Consider the following 19,232-nt stretch of genomic DNA (forward strand, 5'->3'; position numbering starts at 1 on the left):
CAGAGCGCCCCCAAGCAGCCACCGGGTGGGGATGTCCCAACCCCGTCCCCCGCGCCCATTCCCCAGGGATCGCATACTATGCCGCTAACCGCCCCCCCTCCAGCCCATGGTGCAGTCCGTTCTGTCCTAGGGCGGCGCTGTATCAGCCAATCAAATCATAACTTGGGGGCCTTCTGACCAATCAGCTGCTGCTTCATGTTACAACCGGATGCAAGGAGGGAGGTGTCGGTAAAGTTCTTTAAAGAGTCACCGGGGGGGTGGGCAAGGAGAGAGTTTGGATAGACCAATGGGGGGAGGGGGTTGGCCTCAGGCCTCTCAGCGTCATACTGTACCAGCCCCACCCCCCAGAGGGTCGGGGGGAAGAATTAGATAATAAAATAAATGTATGTATTGAAATGAGAACTATGAATGGTAACTAGAAACTGACCCAACTGGCCACATGGGCACAACCCCAGACAGCCCCCTGGTTCCCATGAGTTACCTGGGCATGGCCCAAGGATTGGCTCTTCAAACATTTATATGTATATTCTCTGTCCTGAGAATATAAACGGAGTTTGTTGCTCCAGGACAAATACTGTGTGTCCCACAGTTCGAAGCATGATTTGGCTCTTGGAACAAATCCATGGCCACCTAAGGATTTTTACAATTGGCAATGCACTAGGCCCCAAAAACAACAGGGAGTCCGGGGGCACCTTAAAGACTAACAGATTTATTTGGGCATAAGCTTTCGGGGGTAAAAAACCCACTTCTTCAGTTTTTTGGGTTTTTTACCCCCAAAAGCTTATGCCCAAATAAATCTGTTAGTCTTTAAGGTGCCCCCGGACTCCTTGTTGTTTTTGTGGATACAGACTAGCCTGGCTACCCCCTGATACTTGTGCCCCCAAAGCCACTCAGAACTCTGTTGCGGTTGCAGGGGAACCCCCGTCCTCCCACTCCAAAAACACAGGGCTCAACTGGATGAGCTGAAGGGGAAATCTCTTCACACAAGGAGTGTAACTGAGATGCGACTCATGGGGCTTCAGGATGGCCTGTGAAGCAAAAAAATACACAGCCCAGCATGGCAGCAGAATTGCAAGGCCTATTTGAGATCCACCCACTAACCTTCCTGAAATCTGTGAAGAGGGCAAATAAGATACACAGTTAAAAAAAAAAAAAAAAACCATGCAAAGATTTTCAAAAGCAACTGCTCATTTTGGGAACCTATCTTGAGGTATCTGAAAAGGGCGTGATTGTCAAGAAATGGGAAGCGCTCACCCTTTGAAAATCAGGCCCTTTTGACATGGCTCAAGCCAGGCAGCCAAAATCATTAGTCATTTTGGAAAATCTTGGCTTCTGAGTCTAGAAAGCCCAGTTCATGTACATCATTAGTTCCTGTGTAAATACAAAAGGCAGGCAGGCAGAGGAAGTTACACTGTTTGTTTCATGTTTAAGGGGAGCACTGTCTAAAGTTTAGAGAGCAGCTCTCCATTGGCCTCACGCAAAAGAATGAGAAAAATCTCTTCCTCTGACAGAGGAATGTTGACAAGCCCCTGCTCATCTCACCCTCTAAAAAGGTAAAACAAAGCAATGTCTTCTGGGCTTAACACAAGGCCTGTTAAGGGGGGGGGGGGGGGGGGAGAGAAGAGGTCTGCTAAAGCCTTTTTCAGCTGGGGTCAACTGCTGATTTCAGTTTGATTGTTTTTGGAACTGTAAAGGAACCTAGAGCAGTTTGTTATAAATATAAATACAATCTTGGTGCCCCTTTACTACTAAGTTACAGACTTGGCTTGGAAGTATTCCCTCGCCTTCATGGACACTTAAAATTGAGACATGCATGTGAAAACAAGGGAGCTCTGAATTTTCCTGCAATCTTTGCTATTGCTCTTAATCCACAGGAGAGTAGAAGAAACAATGGAGAAGTGAAATAAATTCACTATCAGTGCTACTGTTGTCTCTTTCAAATGTGCAGGGTCCATGGGCAAAGCAACAAAAAAAAAGTGTGGGGGGGAGACAAATGGAGAGCTTGTGGTAGATAGTTGGAACAATTTATAAAGGTTTGTTTAAACAAATTGTCCTACTTACAAACAAGAGCTTTGTGTAATTCATTAGTTTACGTAATTTTGAAGCATAAAGATGGACTTTTGACCCAAAGTAGAAATCTTGTCCTAGCGCAGGCTCAGTTACATTCCATAGAACACAGATGGCTTAATTTTCATGCACCAGCATGATCCATATAGTTTCAAGGGGGTGAAGAGGATCTTGCCCACTCTTAGATAGGTCTGTTGTCTTTTAGAAACATGAGGACATGTTTCCGAAAAGTAAAGTTCAGTCTTGCCAACTTCCGGCAGTAAACAGCAGCAGAGCCACCAGGAGGAATGTAGCAGAAGTACTTCAACTCTGTTGTTGCTTTAAGTCGGGATTTTTGTTTAGTTCCGAGGGTATTTAAAATTCAGAGACTATTTTCTAGGACAGTATAAGATGCAAGTTATCTCCAACCTTGGACCAATGTCCTTTGGTGAGCTTGGTGTAGAAGGAAAGAACATGCATAAGAGAGAAAGGTATTTAGACATAGCAGTCAGTTACGTGCAGTCATGTTCCTTTTTCTGCTACTATTCAAATTTTAATAAAGTTTCTCACTCATAGTTAGGGCCCTACCAAATTCACGGCCAAGAAAAATGTGTCACAGACTGTGAAATCTGGTCTCCCAGCGTGAAATCTTTTCTTGTGTGCGCTTTTACCCTATACTATACAGATTTCATGAGGGAGACCAGAGTTTCTCAAATTGGGGGTTCTGACCCAAAAGGGAGTTACGAGGGGGTCACAAGGTTATTTTAGGGGGGCCATCCTTACTTCTGCACTACCTTCAGACTGGGTGGCCAGGCATTCAGCTCTGAAGGCAGCACCCCACCAGCAGCAGTGCAGAATTAAGGCTGGCAATACTATACCATGCCACCCTTCTGTGCTGCTGCCGGCGGTGGCTCTGCCTTCAGAGCTGGGCTCCCAGCCAGCAGTCACCGCTCCACAACTGCCCAGCTCTGAAGGCAGCGCCACCGCTGCCAACAGCGGTGCAGAAGTAAGGGTTGTAGTACGGCAACCCCCACTACAATAGCCTTGTGGAACCCCCCCCCCCCCGCTCCTTTTTGGTTCAGGACTTCTACAATTACACCACCATGAAATTTCACATTTAAATAGCTGAAATCATGAAATTTACTATTTTAAAAATCCTATGGACCATGAAAATGACCAAAATGGACCATGAATTTGGTAGGGCCCCATTCATAGCTGAGGCTGCCATAGTCCTGCACTGCACGAAGCCTACATTTAGTCTGATATAAAGTGACAAGACAAAGTAAGCATTATTATTCATTTCAGCATAAAGACATTCTAAATTAAAACGTCAGTGCACGGGACGGGCAATCAGAGCTCCTGCAGTCTAATCCCAGCTTTACCACTGTTTGGGATCTTTAGCCAAGATCACACAATTCCTGCTTCATTTTCCCCATAGGTAAAATTGATACATCACCTTCATTATAGGGCTGGTGGGAAAACTAATGGTTGTAAGGAGCTTTGAAGCCACTGAATTTCTATAAAGTGCAAAACATTGAGGGGCTGTATGAGGAATCTTTCACCCTCAGAAAACTGAACTGTTCAGCAAAAATTTCATAGCATTTTTTGCTCACACACATCACTGAATGGTAAATAGACTTGGGTTTAGGTACAGTATATTTGAATGGCTTAGCTCAGTATGACAGCCCTATCTGCTTTGCGCCTTTGGATTTGATCTGTGAGCTTGAGTTAGCATTTAGTCTTACCTGTATAAAATGCTGCTAGCTTATGCTTTTCAGGTTAGTTGATGTGTCTAGCTTTTAGAAAATGGGGAAGGGGACCATTCAGAACATTGAGGGGCCCTTTCCTTTGAAGGTTGGAGGGCTGGATGAGTGATTCAATACTGATGAGTTTCTGTTGCAGGGAAATGTTTACTGCATTTATGTCAGGTGCTATGGAAGAACAGTGTTAGAAGACAAGAACTGATGCACACAAAACAGACAACCAGGAAGTTTGGCATTTATTTTAAGGGGGTTTTCCTTGTAACCAGACAATTACCATAACCCGTTTTCATCAACGAGCTTCAGAACAGCCCCTTTTCACAGAGAAGCCCATTTGGTACGTGACTTGGAAATCAACATTCATAGTTAGAATTTTTATAAATCAAGAGCACAAAGATGAACCAATATCACAATGCTTCTCGGAAGACCAGTACCACAGCACAGGATGGCTGAGAATGCTGGAGGCAGATAGGTGCTTGGACTTGTGCCCTTTCAAGACAGAACAAGAAAAAACAGTATACAGGCAGCTAGAGATCAGATCTACAGTCGCTAGTTTTTGGCACTAATAGGCGAATTGTGAGTTCCAGTGGATTACCTCGAATTCAAATGCTTCGGGCGCTTGCTGTGCATGTTTGTAGTGCTCCTTCCAAAATGGATAATTCAAAAATCGTGGTCAGTCTATAAACCAACTGGTCTGCTTTTAAACTTAAAGGCAGACTCCCAAACAGAGGGGCAATCCACTTAAATCTGAACTCAGGGCAAGAAACTATGGCCCTTCTGGGGCAAGCTTAGGAATTGGTTCATCCTTGGCTCTTTCCTTACTGGAGATCAAATAGCATCATCACTCAAGTCATTTTTTCCCTTTAAAATAAGCTAATATACAGAATATAAAGCACAATATTTACAACAATACAGTAAACAGTTTCATTTCCACTCTGAACAGTAGTCTGTTTTAATGAGTATTAAAATAAAACTCTTACATGATTCAAAAAAACCCCTAACAGACACAAAGTGACATGGCATGGAAAGGACTTAATTAATGTCTCCCATTTAAACGCTTTAAAAAATAAATACCATTTTTGGCAAAATTTAGCTAAAAAATATTTTAACCCTAGGGACAGTTGACTTTGTATATTCCTTTCAGTGAAACCATATTATAAAGAAGTGTGGTTAAGTGCCCAAGCTTTTAACCATCTTAAACATTTATTTCTAGAACAAGATTTAAGATTAAATCTTTGTATGTGTTGTCACTTCAGGCAGCCAACAAACTAACCGTGGCCCAGATTTGCAGCACAGGGGTACATGCATGTTCCACCATGGGAATGATTTGGACTGTCAGTTTCAAAACCTTTAGACAAGTACTGCAATGAAGTCAAACATGTAACTATTTCTTAAACAGTTTTTCTGATGTTAGCGTTACTGCCGGCCTGAAAAGACAGACTTATTCAGATTTAAGACCATATCTTGTTTGTGAAAGTGCTTCATTATTGGAGTGCCACAAGTCACAGATAAGGAGACCTGGCATGCTCTTTTAATGAGTTGAGGGCCTCAGCATCCAACTTCATCCAGCCTCTCAAAAATCTCTGCTACTTCAAAAGATGAGCTTTTTGAAAGGCTGCTTTAAATACAAAAGATCAAGACCCCAAAGCTATGCACAAATGCATATGAAGACATTTTAAAAAGGAAAATTTAAGCTCAAATAAGAAGCCAACTTCAAAGCTTGACAGGTAAGTCTTTCAAGTACACTTTTAAAAATGGTATTTGGTACAAACCTACATGTGTAAAGTTTGCTTGATGATTTGGGATCTTGGTATTATCTGTTAGTGCCCCACGCCTCTGGTATAAAAACTTATTAGGCCAAAGTTTGTCTAAAATTTAGGTTTTGTGAAAATGAGATTTGACAAAACTTAAGGCCAACGAATGTTTCAGTGATTTTTATATAATTTCAAAGGAAAAAACTTTTCAAGTATGTCTTTACTGTGCCTGCAATCCAAATACCGCATCTTTGTGCTAGTGCACCAGCACCTTTAAATGAAGGTCTAGAAACAAAATGTGAAAGAAATGATCTGAATATCACCTTGGATCCTTGGTCAGCATTATTATCCAAGCAGAGTTTAAATTCCAACAGACCAGCTTAGGTGAAAGACCTTTTTAAAGTTTTCCACCGTTATAAGCATTAAGAGTTCAGTCAGCAGCACTCCCTTTCAAACATTATGCTGGTCAAAGATGTAGCATTCACAAAAATGAAGCACAGTCAGAAGCCCTTCATTATTAAGATGTTCTTCACCACATGTTCCAGGTACAAACATTCTTCCATCAATATGATCTTTCCACAGTATAGAAAGAAGGAAAACATAAGCAAATATCTGCTTCATTTCAACAGGTTTATGGGTGATCCTGGTATGGCTGTAAGCACTCCTGTGCCACCAATGCCATCACTCATTCTAAGGGTCTGTCTCCACTTACGGTGGGTGCAGCAATCGATCCACCAAGGGTCCATTTAGCGGGTCTAGTGAAGACTCGCTAAATCAACCGCCGATCGCTCGCCCGTCGACTCCGGTATTCCACCGGAACGAGAAGCATAAGGTAAGTCAACGGGAGAGTTTCTCCCGTCAAACCAATGCAGCATAGACATCGCAATAAGTCGACCTAAGGTATGTCACTCCAGCTACGTCATTCACGTACCAGAGTGGTAGCCGTTAGCCTGTATCAGCAAAAACAATGAGTCCTTGTGGCACCTTAAGAGACTAACAAATTTATCTGGGCATAAGCTTTTGTGAGCTAGAACCCACTTCATCAGATGCATCTGACGAACTGGGTTCTAGCCCACAAAAGCTTATGCCCAAATAAATTTATTAGTCTCTTAAGGTGCCACAAGGACTCCTCGTTGTTATTCACGTAGTTGAAGTTATGTAACTTAGGTCAACTTAACCCTGTAGTGTAGACCTGCCCTGAGTCTGGACTGACAATGGGAATTTCAGTTTTTGATAGCAAGTATTTTATGTTACTATTTCCTTTACCATATCTAAATTGCAACAGTTCTAAAAAGCCTTCCTACATACAGAAAGATTCTGATCTCCAACTGGTATAATTCCATGGAGTTACTCCCCATTTATACTGGTGTAAGGAAATTAGCAATCCAGGCCCCTCAAGTCTGAATTGCAGTCCAAATATATTCTACCCTGCCAGAGGGTAAAATACAAATCTTATTCTAGGTAAAATTTTAAAAATGTAAAAAAATGCATCTGAAGTATCATTTGTGGTTAGCAGAATAGATGCCAGTCCATGCTCACCCTCTAGTAGAGGGCATTGGAATCAGTGAAGATGGGGAAAAATAATTCCACAGTTACAGTAACGTTCGCAACATATGTTTTTCTTGCTATGAGGAAGAGATGGTAGGAGTGTTTCACAGCCAGCCACACCTGTTACATTTGTTTCTCATGCTGATACTTGAAAGTGTTGAGAATTTGGAGTCCCATCAAACAGAGAATACTTTACAGAGGAAGACCTGTATTTGCTGACTTCTGTTTGCACGTTTTAAAAAAAAATCTAGAAAATAGAATATACTTTTATTTATAACTAGATTACACATTTCTTTGAGTTGCATTTAATGTTTTTCCAACCCATACTTTAAAAAAAATGTTTTCATTCCTTGTTTCTTGCCTGACCTAACGTGGTATTTATTAAATCCTTGAAAAATGTTTGTACCACATGATTCTTTGGACTTTTTGAAGAACATGCATCCACAAAAGCACTGAGATTTATTCACTGAAAACACTGTTTTTGTACAAATCCATTTTAGGAATTTGATCTACCTTATTACACTGCTAACAAGCAAAAAAAGTTTGCTTTCTTGAAATCCTCTTTAAAAAATATGAGGAAAAATAACAATGAGGAGGATTTACTGATAAGTCTAAAAAAAGTGTCAATATGACACTGCGTTAAGAATAGAAAATAAAAAAAGTATTTACAGCTTTACAAAGGAAAAAAAGAGGTCATCAAAATGATTTCCAGCATTTTCACAATTTTTCTTCTGGCAAGCTTTTGATCTGGTCACTACAGATGTGTTAAATACAGACAAAATGGGACCACTGTCAGCTAAATCAGCAGCGTCATTTGAAACAAAACACCTCATGGGAAAACGACCATGGGATCGACTCAATAACTACCAAGGGCTGACCCTGCTAGCTATCAAGTCCACTGCCTTGACTAAAATATAACCCCAAACCCAAATATGAAGATACATTTTAAAAATGGATTACATATGGTTATAGAAAAAAAGAGACAAACACAACAACCACCACAGTCATTGCTATTACCATCATACACATTTCATCATCATATACATTATTTCTTATTCTTTACTATACAGGTATCCCCACCTCCTACACTTGCAAACAATGCAACCTCATTACAGATGGTCCTCATAATTATGGCTATGAGATGAACTGTAGGTTACAGATTACTTGCATTAACAACTAAGTTTTGCTTCCTCAAGCAGTTCACTCTATTAACGCAGGATACTCTCTTCTCTTTCCCTGCCTCGACATGCCAACCATTAAAGGTAAAACCTTGACCCAGTCTCCTGGCAGGACACTGCATTTTACAAAGAAAGCAGCAGCAGCAGCGTAGGACGGCTGTTTAAACTGTTCAACTTCTCCACTACAAAAGAGGTTTCATAATCTGAGGACAGCTGACTGGAAGGCTCTAGGAAGGTTGTCTCACTACAGGAGCAAACTCCTGTTATAAACGTTTCCTCCAAAGTCACTAGAGTACTAACTACAAACATTCAGCTTTGGCAGGTGGTCTCTCAACCTTTTGAGAAACCTAATATATTTAGCAGCTGAGGTTCAAAGAGGCTTGGTAACCTTAAAAATACTTGAACTGAAAACATGGAGTCCCACTCCCTTATCAAAAGGGCATGACTGACACGTATTTTTCACCCCACCCCGCCAACCCCACTCCTAGTGAACATAATTTACTGCTTTGGCTAGATAAGAGATGCTAGGAATGAGCACTTTGGAATACAGGTTTCTTTTAAAAAAGACCTAAGCACAAAATTACACATGTAATGAAACATTTTAAAAAGGCCACTGAGGTACAGTATGATTGATAAAAGAGTTCCTAACAAGAGATTATGCACAAGTGGCTTGAATGTTTCAAACAGCAAGTAAAATTAATAGTGTGTCCTTGCATTACAGTTCTTTTCGTGGACGGGAGTAATTTAAACTCACATTGTGGATCCCGAAGGGTCTCATCATAGTAGTTCTTCCCACCTGGAATGATATGGGGGGCCATATGTTTCAGATGGCCCACACAATTCAGTCTGGGTCTAAGAAGTCAGCTACAGGACACTCAACAGGAAGAGCGATGAAAGAACTACAGGCAGCAATGCATGGAACCAGAGTCAATAAGATGGTACTGTACACAAAGCTACTCTACAAGCAAGGATCTGTCAGGGTTACACTGCCCCCAAAGTGAAGCAAGTTGTGCAAAATTCCAAGAGGCCTTATACAGACACTACTTTAGTGAGGCTTGTGCTCTGTTATGGAGAAAGCAGCACTCTGATGTGTACTAGATTTTGTTTGCTCACAATGCCATCCCCCTGATTTTATTTCAAGTTGATGGGTACAGAACAGCCATCTCACCACCACTTAATGCTGAGAGGATGCTAAAACCGGACATTTCTCTGTCCAATCTATATGGGAAGAAAAACACTCCCACTCCCAGTATTTTCAAACCCCTGTGGGAGGAGTTTCATGAAGTGGGGGGGGGGGGAGGGAGAGAGATGATAATTTGAAATGTAGTCTCTAAATCTTAAAATGGTTACTAGCTACATAGTTACTTCTAAGAGCTATTAATTATGTCTTCAACAGTAGCCTGCAAAACAATCTGGTACTGTCTTCCGCTTACTTAAAGTCAGAGATTTCCATTCCCCTTTTCTCTTGGCTCAGTTGTGACAATTCCTAATTATAACCAAGAACAGCCCATCTCATGCCACTAGCTCCCTGAATAGAAAGTAAATAAATTAGACTTTTGATGCTGCTTTCTCTGGTTTAAAATACAGAGGAACAGACACGTAAGGCCTAGGTCTACTTGCTTTCTCACGGAGAAAGCACATGGCTGTTATTCCCTAATTCCAGAGCAGCAGTAGTTTAGGATTCATTTTTACTGTGCCCTAAAAAGGATTACAGTATTTTCAGCTTTTCCAAAGAACAGTGGTCTGTAATGATGTCACATCTCAAGCCTACATCTATAGCATGGTGTGTCAGTTTACCCTGATGCTTCAACCACGCTGCTCATGAAACTGCATTTTATGCTGCTTATCTCCCAGACAGTAAAGTAGGACTTGCAACTATTATGGTGGGAAAAAAATTCAGGAACTGAAGGGCTGATCCCCCTCCTAATCCCATCCCAGGAAACAAAGACATTATAACAGACATTCCTCCACAAAGGAAGCTCTACAGATAACTAACATGTGCAACTGTGTTTTTAGCTTTCCTTCCACCAAGAGATAACTCTAGTCCAGCAGGGACCAAACATTCCGTATAAATAAGGCAAGCTTTTTTTTTTTGCATAGTAGTTTAACGGTGATATTCCCACCCCAGTGTACCTTGTCCATCTACTTTGCCACCGAGCTGAGAACTGCTTCTTGGGATTCTAGACTCAGGCAAAAAGCTTGTGCAGATTCCAAAGGTCCTCCACCCAGACAGATGGCATAAAGAGATTCCTTTAGATACCTTATAATTGCATGAGCCTAAAGTCTGCCTCTAACCCACTGCTATTTTTAAATGGGGTTAACAGCTACATTTGGAGGTGTTCACATTTTTTCCCCTTTTTTTTTTCCAGACAACTGTGGTAATTATACTGCAATTGTGTTGTGGTCCATGATCCTTTTGCCAATCAGTGCAGCCCTTCAGTAAGTCATAAGCCTACTGAAACACCCAAAACGTTTGCAGCACCATTCTCTGCTGCGGCCAGATTTTTTTTTTCCCCCTTTTTTATTTTTCTTATAAAAAACACCTGCTATTAATATTCTATTAGAGCTCAAAGTGGCTCAGCTTGGGGCAAAGGCACCATTAAAACACCATGTTTTCTTACAGAATTCTGCATTTGTAATTGGTAGAACAGTAGAAATGTACAGCACCAATCCTCAGGTGGGGTGGGGATGCGTATCGGAATGAGTCCTCAGGAACCCTGTGCCAGGGCTTATTAGTCTGTTCGGTCAGTATTCTATTTTTTCCACTTTTTTTTTTTTCCTTTCTGTATTTTCCAATTCACTGGAATGCTCTGATTATGTATCAGCTGACCATAGGCTCCACGTCTGCCTCTCTGTCAAACTCATCTTGAATCTCATCTGTGTTTCCTGAGTCACTGCTGGCTACAGAGCTGGGAGATGGAGAATTTCTGCAAAGAAAGATTTAGACAAAGTTCAGCAAGTGATGCTGTTAAACACTGCTTTCTGTTAATTTTAAGAAAAGAAAAAAAAAGGGTCCCTTTCCATCCTCAAGTAAGGTAAAAAAGTGTCCTGTGTCACTGTATCTGGACTTGCATTTTCTAATGAGTATTAATAGTGAAACCTAGCACTTCTCAGGGTTGTACAAATGTGAGTATCACTAGCCCCGTTTTACAATAGGGATGTGGAAGCTGAGAGCGCAAATGACATACAAGTCTTCCAACACAACAGTGAGCATCAAGCCTCTTTGGAAGGTGCGAAAAATTTCCTTTCCAAACTGAAGAAAGCACCAACCGGAAGTATTTTACTTAACTGCTTTTTAATGGACTGTTAGGCAATGTGTCTGCAGGAGGCGTTCTTGGAGAACAGCAGAGATCCAAGGAACATCCTATTTACCTGTCAGCCGAGCCTTTGATAAGTCTACGACAGGTTTCCATCTGTACGTCCAGGCCCCTCTTCATGCTGCACATTTCCATGTATTCGTGGAGGTGGCGATTCATGTCACTCTTGGCTGTGGCTAGCTCCAGCTGTCCAAAACAAGAGACAGTGGTCAGCATATAACAAGGAGACTTGCTAAATCCCCGTCCTGTCCAGTTTTACGGGTTGTTGCCATACTGAATGTCATGCACGCACTCCAGTAACCTATTCCTCACACATTCATGAGGTCCACAGGGCAGCCTTACTTTCCATCTTATCGGAGGTTAACATATTTATCAGCTTCTGCCCAGTACTGCAATCCTGTTTAGTTTTGCTGCTTTCAACAGCTCTCGGCTACTAATTGTTTGCACCTGTTTGTCAATGTACAGCGATTCCTTAAACCTGAAAGCTGCCTGTGAGATGCTATTTATATTTTATGGCTCGTGGATGGAGCATAAAGATCTTGAGAAGCTATACTAGTGCAGCCTGGCATTCTCAGAAATCATGCCTTAGCAACTAGAGGGATTTCCCAAGGAGACACAGAAAGGATGTTGAAGAAAACTGGCAAAATCTCCATGTATTTTTATTTATACTCGTCTGAGCTGTCCTTTACCCACTAGTTACAACTTTATACTCACTCTAGATAGTAGAGTCTCAGGTAGGTTATTGCGCTAGGGAGGAGGGATGTGCCCTACTGCGTATGATGCTGAGAGTCAAGTTCTGCAGTTACATATACACAATCCATATACAGAGCGCACAGTTTGGGCCAAGGAGTACCCACAATGTTCATAACAGATTTTTAAGCTGGTGAATAAACCCTTACGCAGAGTATTTTTCTTTCACAGGAGAGCACTTTCTCACCTCAATCTGTCCTATTGTTTCCTGATATTCTTGGTCTCTTGTTTTGAAGAAAGATTCTGTTTCATGGATCAAGTTTCCCAGATTCTCCTCCTGCTACAGAAGAACATTACAGGCCAGTTAGTGAGGACAGATTAAAACGGTCTATGGAATTGCTCATTTAGTTCCCAACCACGTAGCCCTTTAGTTACACAACTAGCTCCCTACCCCACCCTTAATCCACTATGACTGCTTGTGGATAACTGCTTCAGGATTTGTCCCATAGAGTCACATTTTTCAAGGTGTTTAGGCACTAGTGGGATTTTCAAACACCCCTCAGCATCCAAAACTCATTGATTTCAATGGGTGTGGGTGCTTAGATACTTTTGAAAATCCCACTAGGCACCTAAAGAACTAAAAATCTGGCTTTTAGTGACTCCGTGACTAATAAAGACCGCCATGACTTCAGCCCTGGTGGCTGGGAGCTGCAGGGGCCTGCCGCCTCCCACAGTGACAGAGCCATGAGGTACCCCCGCCACCTCAGGCAGTGGGCCCTCAAGCTCTCAGCTGCCATGGGCAGCAGGGGTACCCCACAGCTCCCCACCAGCCACAGAGGACAGGGGGATCCCCTGCAGCTCCCCAGCCACTACTGGGGACTGGGGGACTCTGGAGCTCTGAGCCCCCATGGGTGGTGGGGGCCCCAGAGTTCCCAGCCACCCCACTGCTACCCAGTTCCTTCCCATTTTATCATGGATTTTTTTTAAGAAAAAGTCAGGGACAGGTCACAAGTGTCTGTGAATTTTACTTTATTGCCCGTAACCATGACAAAATCTTAGCCTTAATTATGGTTTGAAATAATTTTTCAGAAGTGTTACTTTATTTGTAAACAAGAAATACTGCTTTGGAAATCTGGCTCATAGATTAAGTTATTTACTGAGTCTCCGTGATTTTGGCACGGTATAGGCATGAGAGACATCCACTGCTCCAAAGAGTTTACACTGAATAAACACTAGCAGTGTAGCCAGTGCCAGACAAACCACCCATAATACTGGAACTATTTTGGTAGATTACTGGAAGGCTTCATGGAAGCCACATGGGACTTTTTATTTTTAATTTTTAAAGTTTGAGTTAAGAGGAAGTAGTCTGAGTCATGAATTGAGGAAGGCTCCACAAATGAAAGGATTAGCACAAAAAGATGAACGATTATGATGCATTATTGTATTTCCATAGCATCTATGAGCCGTGGTCCTAGACCAGGACCCCATTGTGCTAGGTGTTGTACAAAGAAGGATTAACAGATTTGAAGACCAAGAGAGACAATTTTGATCATCTCATCTGATGACCTGCATAACATAGGCCAGAGAATCTCAGCCAGCAAATTTCTGTACCAAGCCCATAACTTCTGTTTGAGCTATGATTTTAAGAAAGACATCTAGCCTTTAAACAAACACTTTAAATGACTGAGTATATCACATCTCTAGGTAAGTTGTGCTAATGGTTAGTTCCCCTCATGCTTAATTTGTCTAGTTTTAGCTTCCAATCATTTAATTCCATTATACTGTTTCTGCTAGATTAGAAAGCCATCTAGCATCAAAAATCTCTTCCCCATATAGGAAGACCATGATCAAGTTACCTCTTAATCTTCTCTTGGATAAACAAACTAAATGGAGCTTTGTAAGTTTCTCACAAAAGGTCATTTTTCAGACCTTGAATCATTCTTTTAGCTCTTTAATAACCCTTCCCAGTTTTTCTACATTCTTTCTGAAGTGTTGACACCAGAAATAGACACAGCAGAGTCCAGTAATGGTCTGACTATTAACACACATTGTTCAAAGGAACCCACCTCACCAAGCAGTTCAAATCAGTCTGTACAACTGACCTGTTCCCATCATTATTTACCACTCCAATTTGTGTACTCTGCAATGTTCTTCCAGAACATTGATGAAGATATAAAACAACATTGAGAAATGAACAGATCCTTATAGGACACTCCAGAAACAACCCCACTCGATAACAATTACCCATTTACAATTACTTTGAGACCTATCAGTTAACCAGTTTTTAATCCATTTAATATGAGTAACATTGATTTCAGTATAATGCCCTTTTTTTTTTAAAATCAGTGTCAAAAGGGACTAAATCAAATGCCCTACAGAAGGCTAAGTATACCATCACAGTTAAATTTTGTTTGACAAAACCTATTTTCCATAAAACTATGATGATTGGCATTAATTACGCTACCATCCTTTAATTCTTTAAATATTGCATCCATATCAGCCTTTCCATGAGTTTGCCTGGGAAACTGGGATCGATGTCAGGCTAGCGGGCCGATGATTTACCAGAGTTATCCCATTTTCTTTTTTTCCATGCAAAAGGATTTTAAGGAAGTAGGCCACAAATGAAGGTGGCTGGGGTGTGGAATAAGAACTCTACTGGGGGAGACTCAGGCATGTAAACCACTCTGATGCTAAAGCCCAGGCACATACTCAAACAGTCCGTCTTAATTCAGAATCTCCATCTACAAGGCAAATCTACCCTTTCCTTGTGTAATATTCATTCAGAAGGATTTAAGCCTCTTAAAACCTTTAGAGTTACACCACAGAAGGTCTGAGTTCTGTAATATGCCACTGATAACTGAGCTTATACATGCACACATGGCTATATGCAAATAATCTGTCACTAATTCCAGCACACAGCCACATTACCTTATCATTCTGGCACTCTCCCGGCTCACCAGAAGACATATAGCTAAATATGCAGTATTCTGCAGTCTTAGCTCTTTTAAGTAATCTCTGCAGTTTCAGCATGTGCCATATGATACACAAATGGAAAGATGTAAATTAACACACTCCCGGCAGTCAACACAAGACAATATTCAGGAGATAGCTGCCTCAGCATCTTTATATTCTAGTGGTGATGGGGTGGGGGAAGGCAGAATTCCTACTCACCCAGAGCTGTCATACTACTCAGTAATGGAGTAAGTGGAGGCGCTTACAGCCAAAGGTAGTTAAATGACTTCAAGGGATGATGAGCAAGTGTGAGAATGGGAAGGATAATATTTACAGCAATAGATCATCAGAGGCATTAGTTTTTAAAAGTATCTTTTTAGTTCCTTTTGCCTTGTATTTTATTTTTAATGTTATATTTAGGTTTCGAGGGAGCAAACAGACAAGATTGATGGAGGATAGATCAGTATCAGAAAGCAAGCCAAGAGGATCTGAAAAAGTAAGTTTTCATGGCAAACTGGATCACCAGCCAAAGATCCAAAGGCGGAGAGTGGCTATACAAGATAAGCTGCAGTATGCCATCCCCTGAAGGAAATAAATGGGAAACAAGTAAAACACACAACAACTCAGCTCACTTCTCCTTGAAGGTCAATTGAAGGATTGCAGTTTGTGAAGTCTTCCCAGAGAAGCAGGGTGTCTTCATTCTCCTCCCATGTTAAACTGTCACAGTCATCATCAAAATCAAATGTCTCACGCCTAAAAGAGCAGTAAAAAGAAAAAAAAAAGGGTAGAAATTATTTCAAACCATGTCTTTCCAGAGTCTTGGAAATACCTGCAAAAGAACAGGCTTAAAAACACTACATTAAAACTATAGGAGGAAAGGAAGAGAAACAGCAATGCAACAGCTGAAAAATCTAAAGGCTATTAAAAACAGGCTGTGCTGCTCTGTCTGCAAGGTTCTGACACTGGGCTTCTCCCCACCTGCAACAGAGTACTGGAATCTTGTCAACATTCATTCTACTTTCAACAGACAATACCAGTTCTGGCCTCTAGATGGTGCTTTAAGTTTGCTATTTCAGCACTGAACAGTTGCTAAACCACAAGAATGTTTTAAACTATTCTGTTACGTAGGAAGAAATCAAGTTTGACTGAAAATGTAGTTTTAAATGTTCCCAAAAGCAAAGGCCAATAGAATGGTTCCCATGGATTTTTTTTTAAAAGTGTCAAATGGAAAGTTTTTACACAAACATTCCGCCTACAGCACTTGCAAATCAAATGTTGCAGTTCCAAATAAGAGACCAACTGAACAAATTAAATAGACTCCACTGATTTTCATTCTCCAAACAGAGGCACAAAACCACATGAGTAAAAAAATCCCATTTTCTCATTTAAATTCCATTTTGAGTAATAGTTTCATTAACATAGGTTAAAAATAGCCTGCAATAATTTTTAATTTGACGGAGTCCCCTTTAATTTGGGCAGTTACTAAGTAAATTAGAGTTACAAGAAAGAAGAGACTTGAGACACTTGAACCGCAGCAGAATGGAAATTCTACTCTAGCTACTTTCTTTTCCTTGTTAAAGCAGAGCCTGAAAAAAAAAGGCTTCTTGTTTTATAGATGCTCTTTTGTTTCAGGCTTAAGACATATTTTTGTTTCCTGAGTTCATTTCCTTTTAAGATGATCACATCAAGCCAACAAGTTGAGTCCAACTCTGTATCATATGAAAAAGTTAAAGAATTTGGCAAGAGGACAGGCAGGGAATGTACGTCTACTGATGACCAGCCTTGCTTATTTTTAAAACTTCTAGTTTAATGCACCCGGCCTTCACAGTCTGTTCAATCATAGTTCTTTTCACTCTAAGAGCTCACTGTTTGAAAAGACAAAGACCACCCAATTTAAACTGTTGCCAGCTTTAGCAGTATTCATTGTTCAAAGATGGTTATTTGTTTTATTTGAATACTCAGGAACTTTCACTAGTAACAGTGCTTTAATGATGCACCTCATTAATTACAGCTCAAAAAAACGAATTATTTTCATCTCTGGTGTTGGTATGAGTCAGATTATTTGGTGGTGTATATCCCCTGCACCTCCCACCCACAAATCCATTGCCACAAAACCTAAGGGGATGCAAGTTTGAAATACCTTTGTTTATCACAGGTCACTTAGATGAACCTATGACCATTCAGTGTTATTTAGATCAACCACATTTGAAGTTAATGACAGGATTTCTAGGTGCTGCTGCTGATACAAGAGTTTTTTCTTATTAAATCAAGTTTATAAAAACAACCATTGTAGAAGCCTGTTGCATTTTAATAATGAAGCCATAAATTACTGCAAAGCTGGCATCAGTAATTCATTGAAAGGAAAAAGGAAAGCAAAAAACACACCAGCAGCATGACTGGCTGTGTGGGAAGAGATAAGAAAGACACAATGAAGAGGGGTTAGTGTCATACCCAAGGATCTTCAGAATGATGTCACAAATGAGTCCTCCCCCCCCACCCCACCCCCAATAGAAAGTTTTGTAACGTGTGTGTGTTGTGGACTTGGGAGATTTATTTGCTAATTAGGAGAGTATTAGAGACAGAGCATTAAGAGGACTTCACCATACAAATCAAATCTTAAGTTTCTTGTTTTTTAAACTAGTGTTGGAATTAGTGTTTGTATCATGTTTTCAGTATAATACTGTAAATGCTAATTACTAAAAACTCCACAAAAATAATCTGTTGGCTTGCAGTTAAGCACATTGAATTTCAGCAATGAAAGAAGTAAAGAAATCTAAACTGCATTTCTATTACACTATGAAAGAACTACAGTTGGCTGAATATTGACAAGGAGAAGAGGGCCGGGGGAGATGATAGTGAGCACCTAAGGTCCATGTTTGGAGTGGCATTAATAAGGGAGCCACCAACAGCTCTCCAGCTCAGGGAGTTCCCATTATGTAAGACTTGAAAAGCATTATAGTGACTATTTTGGTAGCAGCCAACCAGGGCAGAAAGCAACAAGCCTGAACTCTAGAGATTATGAAATTTACTATCTTGTACAGGGGTGGCCAACCTGTGGCTCCGGAGCCACATGTGGCTCTTCAGAAGTTAATATGCAGCTCCCTGTATAGGCACCGACTCCGGGGCTGGAGCTACAGGCGCCAACTTTCCAATGTGCCGGAGGGTGCTCACTGCTCAACCCCTGGCTCTGCCACAGGCCCTGCCCCCACTCCACCCCTTCCCCTCAGCCTGCAGTGCTCTCGCTCCTCCCACTCTCCCCCAGAGCCTCCTGCACGCCACAAAACAGCTGATCAGGAGGTGCGGGGAGGGAGGGGGGAGGCGCTGGGAGTACATGACAAAGCCCCCAGAGCATGCTTGCCCCAGTTGGTGGCAGATGCTAGAGAAGCACATGCCAATCTTCTCTGGAGAGGCAGTGAGGAGCACTGCAGAGCTCATAGCCCACAGACTTCCTGAACTATCTTGTCCTGCACCACCAGCAAGATGGTTCTGGAGTTTTTGATAGGCTGCTATAGCTCTGCTACCACCACCTCAACTTTGGGGGGAAGGGGAGGAGTTAAAGCAGGAATTTGCCCTACTAATTCTAATCCGCAAGAACACACCAGTCGTGAGCAAAACGGTTCCAGCATTAGTGTCCTTAATATCCATAACTAGGTATTCTGGTGTTGGAGTTCCTAGACAGAATCGCCATGATGGCTGGCTAAAGTTAATTCCAAACCCTCCTGCAGAAATTCTGTATTCATATCATGAACTGAGCTTTTAGCAAACAAGTTAAGGAAAAACAATTACTTCTCACACTCCAGTCAGACAAAGAGGCAGATGCAGGGGGAAAAAAATCTCAGCTCTGGAAATCTCTAACATTTATGCCAGACCATATAAATAAGGGCAGAGTTTCATTCTTGAGCATGCTACACATTAGCTACAAGCAGGGTGATTATTAAATAAAAGTTTAGAAGTCTAATTTCACTATTTATTGCTATTTGCTTCTGC

The 19,232-nt window shown here is 41.3% G+C and overlaps 1 protein-coding gene across 1 annotated transcript in view; it reads right to left on the reverse strand.

The window, feature by feature from the left end:
- Positions 1-6,618: 6,618 nt before the first annotated feature.
- Positions 6,619-19,232, reverse strand: part of IFFO2 (intermediate filament family orphan 2) — a 51,900-nt gene continuing 39,286 nt past the window's right edge. The window contains exons 6-9 of the mRNA XM_054009536.1: positions 15,878-15,998; positions 12,541-12,633; positions 11,659-11,789; positions 6,619-11,213 (exon numbers count right to left, since the gene is read on the reverse strand). Coding sequence (XP_053865511.1) covers positions 11,108-11,213; positions 11,659-11,789; positions 12,541-12,633; positions 15,878-15,998 — 451 coding nt within the window. The 3' untranslated portion in view covers positions 6,619-11,107. The remainder of the gene's footprint in view (positions 11,214-11,658; positions 11,790-12,540; positions 12,634-15,877; positions 15,999-19,232) is intronic.

This window comes from Malaclemys terrapin, chromosome 19, assembly GCF_027887155.1.
Source record: "Malaclemys terrapin pileata isolate rMalTer1 chromosome 19, rMalTer1.hap1, whole genome shotgun sequence".
In the NCBI taxonomy this organism is placed as follows: domain Eukaryota; kingdom Metazoa; phylum Chordata; order Testudines; family Emydidae; genus Malaclemys; species Malaclemys terrapin.